The sequence below is a fragment of the Leptodactylus fuscus genome, chromosome 9 (genome assembly GCF_031893055.1).
Source record: "Leptodactylus fuscus isolate aLepFus1 chromosome 9, aLepFus1.hap2, whole genome shotgun sequence".
In the NCBI taxonomy this organism is placed as follows: Eukaryota; Metazoa; Chordata; class Amphibia; order Anura; family Leptodactylidae; genus Leptodactylus; species Leptodactylus fuscus.
In genome coordinates, this window is record NC_134273.1 from 81,190,988 (window position 1) to 81,200,022 (window position 9,035).

The 9,035-nt window shown below is 45.8% G+C and overlaps 1 protein-coding gene across 1 annotated transcript in view; it reads left to right on the forward strand.

Moving 5' to 3' along the window:
* GXYLT2 (glucoside xylosyltransferase 2) overlaps positions 1-7,357 on the forward strand; it is a 31,750-nt gene extending 24,393 nt beyond the window's left edge. Inside the window, exons 5-7 of the mRNA XM_075287530.1 lie at positions 102-225; positions 3,263-3,435; positions 5,166-7,357. Of these exons, the coding sequence (XP_075143631.1) occupies positions 102-225; positions 3,263-3,435; positions 5,166-5,348 (480 nt within the window). The 3' untranslated portion in view covers positions 5,349-7,357. The remainder of the gene's footprint in view (positions 1-101; positions 226-3,262; positions 3,436-5,165) is intronic.
* The last annotated feature ends 1,678 nt before the right edge of the window (positions 7,358-9,035 follow it).

Below are 9,035 nucleotides of genomic sequence, written 5' to 3' on the forward strand. Positions count from 1 at the left end.
AATGCCCTTATACACAGCGCCCCCCGAGGGCTGGCCTGAGCTGATCTACTCTGATGTGGTCTGTGCTCCTACAATAAATCCTGACTTTTCTTTTCCTATAGAACAACATGATCCCTGCCGGTCTGACGTGGGAGGAAATGCTCCATCCGTTGTATCAGAAATACAAAAACTACATCACGTGGGGAGACCAGGACTTACTAAATATCATTTTTTATTTCAACCCAGGTAAGAATCGCCCAATTCAGACACATTTTTGATTTTTAGAAATTAAAATGTCTTTAATCTGGGCCAAATCTGTAATAAGGCCCCAAGCAAACATGTATAATACTGGGGTCTTCTTCAGGGGTGTAACTGGCAAAGAATGGGTCCAAATAGCAAAGTTTTGACTTGGCTCCCTTAACCCCACCCCATACTCGGCATAGGACCCCCCTTTCCTGGGGACCCACATGGTATAATGCCCCATTTACAGACTATGATGTCCTAAAGTGGCCTCCAGATAGTATAGTATCCCATAGTAGCCCCTCTACACAGTATAATGTCCCATAGCGGTCCCTCTACACAGTATAATGTCCCATAGCGGTCCCTCTACACAATATAATGTCCCATAGTGGCCCCTCTACACGGTATAATGTCCCATAGCTGTCCCTCTACACAGTATAATGTCCCATAGTGGCCCCTCTACACAATATAATGTCCCATAGCGGTCCCTCTACACAGTATAATGTCCCATAGCGGTCCCTCTACACAATATAATGTCCCATAGTGGCCCCTCTACACGGTATAATGTCCCATAGCTGTCCCTCTACACAGTATAATGTCCCATAGTGGCCCCTCTACACAATATAATGTCCCATAGCGGTTCCTCTACACAGTATAATGTCCCATAGCGGTCCCTCTACACAGTATAATGTCCCATTACAGTCCCTCTACACAGTATAATGTCCCATAGCTGTCCCTCTACACAGTATAATGTCCCATAGTGGCCCCTCCACACAATATAATGTCCTATAGCGGTTCCTCTACACAGTATAATGTCCCATAGCGGTCCCTCCACACAATATAATGTCCCATAGCTGTCCCTCCACACAATATAATGTCCCATAGCGGTCCCTCTACACAGTATAATGTCCCATAGCGGTCCCTCTACACAGTATAATGTCCCATAGCTGTCCCTCTACACAGTATAATGTCCCATAGCTGTCCCTCTACACAGTATAATGTCCCATAGCTGTCCCTCTACACAATATAATGTCCCATAGCTGTCCCTCTACACGGTATAATGTCCCATAGCGGCCCCTCTGCACAGTATAATGTCCAATTGCGGCCCCTCTACACAGTATAATGTCCCATAGCTGTCCCTCTACACAATATAATGTCCCATAGCTGTCCCTCTACACGGTATAATGTCCCATAGCGGCCCCTCTGCACAGTATAATGTTCAATTGCGGCCCCTCTACACAATATAATGTCCCATAGCGGCCCCTCTACACAGTATAATATCACATAGTGTCTCTTTCACACAGTATAATGTCCCATTGCAGCCCCTCTACACAGTATAATGTCCCATAGCGGCCCCTCTACACAGTATAATGTCCCATAGCGGCCCCTCTACACAGTATAATGTCCCATAGTGGCCCCTCTACACAGTATAATGTCCCATAGTGGCCCCTCTACACAGTATAATGTCCCATAGTGGCCCCTTTACACAGTATAATGTCCCATAGTGACCCCTCTGCACAGTATAATGTCCCATAGTGGCCCCTCTACACAGTATAATGTCCCATAGTGGCCCCTCTACACAGTATAATGTCCCATAGTGGCCCCTTTACACAGTATAATGTCCCATAGTGACCCCTCTGCACAGTATAATGTCCCATAGCAGCCCCTCTACACAGTATAATGTCCCATAGTGGCCCCTCTACACAGTATAATGTCCCATTACAGCCCCTCTACACAGTATAATGTCCCATTACAGCCCCTCTACACAGTATAATGTCCCATAGTGGCCCCTCTACACAGTATAATGTCCCATAGTGGCCCCTCTACACAGTATAATGTCCCATAGTGGCCCCTTTACACAGTATAATGTCCCATAGTGACCCCTCTGCACAGTATAATGTCCCATAGTGGCCCCTCTACACAGTATAATGTCCCATAGTGGCCCCTTTACACAGTATAATGTCCCATAGTGGCCCCTCTACACAGTATAATGTCCCATAGTGGCCCCTCTACACAGTATAATGTCCCATTGCAGCCCCTCTACACAGTATAATGCCCCATAGTGGCCCCTCTACACGGTATAATGTCCCATAGTGACCCCTCTGCACAGTATAATGTCCCATAGTGACCCCTCTGCACAGTATAATGTCCCATAGCAGCCCCTCTACACAGTATAATGTCCCATAGTGGCCCCTCTACACAGTATAATGTCCCATAGCGGCCCCTCTACACAGTATAATGTCCCATAGCGGTTCCTCTACACAGTATAATGTCCCATTGCGGCCCCTCTACACAGTATAATGTCCCATAGCGGCCCCTCTGCACAGTATAATGTCCCATAGTGGCCCCTCTACACAGTATAATGTCCCATAGTGGCCCCTCTACACAGTATAATGTCCCATAGCGGCCCCTTTACACAGTATAATGTCCCATAGTGGCCCCTCTACACAGTATAATGTCCCATAGCGGCCCCTTTACACAGTATAATGTCCCATAGTGGCCCCTCTACACAGTATAATGTCCCATAGTGGCCCCTCTACACAGTATAATGTCCCATAGTGTCTCCTTCACACAGTATCCTGTTCCATAGTGGCCCCTGCGTTGTTTGTTGCAAATATTGCAAAAAAATTGGGTTCGTCAGAACCTGTAATTTTTGGGGTACACCATCCACAATCTATTATTATTCCCCGGGGTCTTTTCATCCCTCTTCAGTGATGTTACAGACGTGGGTTACGCCGGCATCATTATGTGCAGTGACGCTGCCTGACCCACAAGACTTCTGTGACGTCACTAAAGGGGCCAAAGATGGCAGGGAGTTGCGCCAAAGCTTAGGAGAGGTGAGTTACACAGATTTTTATGTTTGATCACCTCCCCTGGGCCTCCGATCTTTATACTCTGGGGTCTGAAAAGGGGGCGGCCAAGTCATCAAATGCTATGTTTGTCATAAAATGAGGACCATGGAATGAACCCAATGACTTTAACAATATAACAAAACCAGAAAACTGCTCCAAGTTTATCCTCCTGCTTTTATTTGATTTTCCAGAGAATCTCTTTGTATTCCCGTGTCAGTGGAATTATCGCCCCGATCATTGCATGTACGGGAGTAACTGTAAATCTGCAGAGGAAGATGGCGTATCTATTCTCCATGGCAATAGGGGCGTCTACCATGATGACAAGCAACCAGCGTTCAAAGCGTTCTATGAAGTGATACGTGATGTACGTATATAGGATATTCCGTATCTATATCTTTACAGGTGCAGTGTGCCCAGCAGGGGGCGGGAGGGTGACTATTAGTCATGGGGGCTGTTAGAAAGTAACAGCAGCGGTCCGGTGATCCCTCTCTTTGTGTGCACTCGCTTTATAAATGTCACCCTTCTAGCATTGTGTGGGCTGATGTGGAATGCTACCAAGTGCTTTAAGCTCTCAGAACTGCCAGTTCTCCCCTCCCCCACACACCCGAATATTGCATTGTGCCGGAAAGTTCCACCACTTGCCCTTCTACAACTAGGATCTCAGTAGAACCAATTTCCTTGGTTCTTCACATGACATTCACATTCACATGACCTAACCTCTTGGAAGGTTCATACTGCCCTTTATTTAAGGTTCTGTTCACATCATCGATTTGTTTCGGTTACAGTCGGAGGTCACCTTTGAGAATTTAGTGGGTTCAGAGAGTCTATTTTAGGTATAGCCTGTAGTATAGGGGTCCTACATTCTAAAGGTATGACATTTAAGAAACTGGAGGGAATTCCTCAAGACTGGAATATTGTACGCCAGTCTTGATGTCCAGCATGCCAGTGGAGGATGCATTTAACACGACAAGGTAGCACTTCATCATGAATTAGGTGAATCCTCAGGTATTTAAAGGGATCCTATCATTTAAACTTTATTTTTTGTCCCTATCACATTGGAATAGCCTTAAGAAAGGCTATTCTTCTACCTTTAGATGTCTTCTCTGCGCCACCGTTCCGTAGAAATACCAGTTTTTGCCGGTATGCAAATGAGTTTTCTCACAGCACTGCGGGGTGGGCCCCAGTGCTCAAACAGCACTGAGGACGTCCCCAATGCTGCGAGAGAAATCTCCAGTGCCGCCTCCATCTTCAGGAACATCCTCTTCATGCGTCTTCTTCTGGCGCAGGCGGTGAAACTTGTAGGCCTCGGGCAGAGCCGACTGCGCATGTCTGCGGCCACAAGAAAAATGGCCACTTACACAGTAAGTAAGCGGCCACTTTCTTGTGGCCTGTGGGCATGCGCAGTCGGCTCTGCCCGAGGCCTACAAGTTTCACCGCCAGCGCCGGAAGAAGTCGCATGAAGAGGATGTTCCTGAAGAAGATGGAGGCGGCGCTGGAGAGTTCTCTGGCAGCATTGGGGACGCCCTCAGTGCTGTTTGATCAAGGGGGTCCGCCCCCAGTGCTGCGAGAGAACTCATTTGCATACCAGCAAAAACCGGGATTCCTACGGAACAGCGGCGTGGAGAAGATAACGAAAGGTAGAAGAATAGCCTTTCTTAAGGCTATTCTGAAGTGTTAATCACAAAAAAAGGGTTTGTATGATAGGATCCCTTTAAGATATTGGAGGGAATTCCTCAAGACTGGCATATTGTATGCCAGTCTTGATGTCCGACATGCCAGCGGAGGATGCACTTAACATGACGCCTCTTAAGATGACACCTCATCGTGAATTAGATGGATCCACTGAGTCTCAGCACCTCAGCTATTTAAAGGGGTTGTCCAGGATAACTGTTTTTTGTTTGTTTTTTTACCGCCTCAGCCTCATATTAAACAAAAAAAAACCATCTTGGACAACCCCTTTAAGTCGCTGGTGGAGTTAAAAAGTTGCAAGCCACCAGTTTGTGACTTTTTTTACGCTGACAAAAAGTGGAGTGACCAATTTTTTAAAAATTTTTTGGTAACCTCTGACATCTTTTTCTCCTCCCTCCTCGGCAGTATCCGTTTGATGGTAATCTTTTCCAGTCGATGTATTACCCCCTGCAAACAAAGTTCCTGGAAAGCGTCCATACGTTATGCGGTCGGATCCCCCAGGTGTTCCTCAAGCAGGTGGAGAATACGATGAAGAAGGTGTATGAGCGGAGAGTCATCTTCTACGCCGGATCTCGAGTACGAAGCTGAGGATTTGGGCAGGGGCGATGGCTGTTCATCGCTTTACGGAAATTATTTAAAATACATTTTTTTTATATGAAGAAATTTTTTTTTATTGGTGAAGTCTAAAGCTATGCAAAAATAAACGGAGGCCAAAAAGATTCAAAAAGTTTTCAAGGACGTACATCGAGGTATTCGGCGCATCTTCGATCTTAGGGGGAAGGATTGTGTATTTCTTGGGATACAAATTTAAAAAAAAAATCCTACTCACCTGTCCCTGGTGCTCTGGTGACTTCCAGTGCGGTCCGCTCCTGCTGCTCTGGTGTTTTCTTCTGGCGGATTTCCCCACCACACATGATCACTGAGGCCTAAGGAAAAGGACACGGGTCGTGACAGTATAGCGGTGACTTCCACCGCAAGAAAACACCGGATCAGCAGGATTGCTCCGTTGTTCATTTTAGATGCTTTGGAGCAATGAGAAGTATTAGGATGGCAGACGTAAAGGATAACGCGCACATTTTTAGTAGCCAATCAGATGTCTGCTTCTTGAGACTAGGCCGTTTCTGATTGGACGCCGTTATTAAGTTGTGTTTTAAGAGCTTTAAATGTGTTTTTTAAGCTTTAAATAATAAAAAAAATTCTAGATCTTGTATACAGTGAACCTATGGGATCACATATGTACTTTCAGCGAATGGACTGATCTCTTCATCCAACCTCATTTACTATGTATATGTTAACCTGACAACTTTCATCTGATGGAAAAATGGCCGACTCCCATAGGCAACCCATAAACGCTCATTAGTTGTACCAATTGTTTTGTAACTATCTCATCCACTATACTTCTATTATACATCGCACCCCATAAGCCGCTGGAGTGTGCGGTCACTATCTCAGTCCCATTACCGCTTCTGTGTCCCAAATCTGACAACTTTCATGATATATCTATTTTAGTACATATGTAATACTTGTTAATGAACAATGATTGCGTTGTTCCTCAGTTAGTCCTCTTGGAAATGTATGAATAAATTGACCCTGCCCCCTTGTCAATAGGGTGTGGTTACATAGTCCAAGGTTGTATAGGGACCCGTCCTGTTCACAGTTGTCAATTTATTCAAACGTTTCCAGGAAGAGTAACTGAGGAATATAACAGAATTCTATGATGCAAAATTTCACGGTGAATGCAACTATTTGCTAAAAGGTTTATAAGTCGGGGAAGGGGGATCGACCCCCGAAAATCTAATCCCTATGGGCAACTAAAGCTGCAGCAGGATGTTTAGGCTGCTCGAATGTGGAATTTATTTGAGAGAAGGGAGAAGTAGATTGTAATTCAGTCCTCAGCACCCAGGCTGGGAGCCTGGCAGTTTCTTTGCCTACGGTTTCATTACTGCCCATCGTCTCCACTTTTTCACAGCGTGCAGTAATTGATAGTACTGTGACTACAGCAGGAAATCCAATACATTCGCACTTAAGCGACTTTTGTGTAATGCTGATGAACTGCGTCGCGCTGGAAGGAGGGTAGATTAAAATGTTTGTTGTCAAACAGGTTATGATTCAGAGCGAGTGCAGGAAGGAGCCGGGTATTGAATCACCGGGAGCTGGCACAAGACGTGGCGATGCCTACTGGAGCCCTGCATTGATATTGGTATTAGGATCGTGCAGCAGGAATGGCCCTGTGGGGGCCGAATTACTTTAGAAAGAGCCGATTGAGATGTAGAGAATTTATTAATGGTGATTTGGAGGGGGGCAATCGCCTGTTACCCCAACCCTGCAGATAGATAGGTTAGGGTCACCTGAATCAAGCAGTTTCCTCCTTGTGAATCGCTGCCCCCATTGCTGAGATGTCGCGGTTTTTGCCAACTTGCAAATAAGGTCTTATAAGGGTGTTGCCATTGCTCCAAAAAGGGAAAGGGCTAGTTCACATCTGTGCCCAGTCTCCGTTCATGCAGGTTTGAGTTTCCTGCAGAAAACTGAGCAGGAGACGGAAATCTGCAGGACTATTTCAAACCCATTCATTTGAATGGGTTCGAAAGATGTCCGGCCGTAAGCGCTTCATGCTCTCCGCCGCGAAACCGTTTTTTTTAAATCGGACACAGAGTCGGACATGCAGTACTCTGTGTCCGGTTTTTAAAAAACGGTTTCACGGCGGAGAGCATAAAACACTCACCGGCGCACACAGCCGGACCTGGTCTGACAGTTTTCCGTCTTCTGCATGCAGAAGACGGAAAGCTCAGAACGGACTCTGGGCGCTAGTGTGAACCTAGCGTAAGCACTAACGCCCTCATTGCATCAGAGGTAAGCAGTAACGCCCTCATTGCATCAGAGGTAAGCAGTAACGCCCTCATTGCATCAGGGGTAAGCGGTAATGCCCTCATTGCATCAGGGGTAAGCGGTAATGCCCTCATTGCTCCATAGAGGTAAGCGGTAACGCCCTCATTGCATCAGAAGCACGCGGTAATGCGCTCATTGCATCAGATGTAAGTGGTAATGCCCTCATTGCTCCATAGAGGTAAGCAGTAACGCCCTCATTGCATCAGAGGTAAGCAGTAACGCCCTCATTGCTCCATAGAGGTAAGCAGTAACGCCCTCATTGCATCAGATGTAAGCGGTAACATCCTCATTGCTCCATAGAGGTAAGCGGTAATGCCCTCATTGCTCTATAGAGGTAAGCGGTAATGCCCTCATTGCTCCATAGAGGTAAGCGGTAACGCCCTCATTGCATCAGAAGCACGCGGTAATGCGCTCATTGCATCAGATGTAAGCGGTAACACCCTCATTGCTCCATAGAGGTAAGCGGTAATGCCCTCATTGCTCTATAGAGGTAAGCGGTAATGCCCTCATTGCTCCATAGAGGTAAGCGGTAACACCCTCATTGCTCCATAGAGGTAAGCGGTAACGCCCTCATTGCTCCAAAGATTTCATTTGCAAACTCTAAATATGACATTTTATCAGACATTTCCCCCATTTAGATCGTGAAACAAAATCTACAGAACTTGAAAAAATACTTTGTGTTACTATGCGAAAGAGCTTCAAAAGACTAAAAAAAAAACCAACCCAGTTTTTAGCATAAAAAAGAAAACTCCAAAAATTGACTAGTGCAGAATGACCAGGATTCCCTCCAGGGTATTCACAAAGCAATATAATAGTGAGGCCACAGAGTCTTTTATTTGCTACATTGTTTTTTTTTTCCATTTCAGGTGTATTGGAGCAATATATAGTTTCCAATGTTGGGAATACGCTATCATTTAACCCTTTAGTTAAGATTTCCTCTACAACTACTCATGTGAGTGTCACAATGTGCCTTGTGGATTCCCTAGCCCTCACTTGGGTTCAGTCACCTCTCAGTGTTCCCCTGCATACACGTCTCCACCACAGCTTAGGGCCTCATTCACATTAGCATGTTTGCTGTCTTTTTATGGTTTGCTTTGCATTTCTATTTATGTGCATTATATTATACTGGATCTGTAAACCCTGGTTGTGACTTCCTGAGGTGACTCTGTATTGAATGTTTATGTCTCCCAAGGAGACCATTATGGTGAGGATCTGTACACTCCTCGTATACGGGCGCACAGGACTGCCGGATACAACACATTGCTGGCTAGTGTGCTGCTATCCAGTGTGTCCAGGGGTCTGGAATATGGCGGCATTTGTGACACTACTACTCCCAGCAGACAGGATATGCTGCAAGAAGTAGTGTCACAACGGCTGAAGAACCACTAG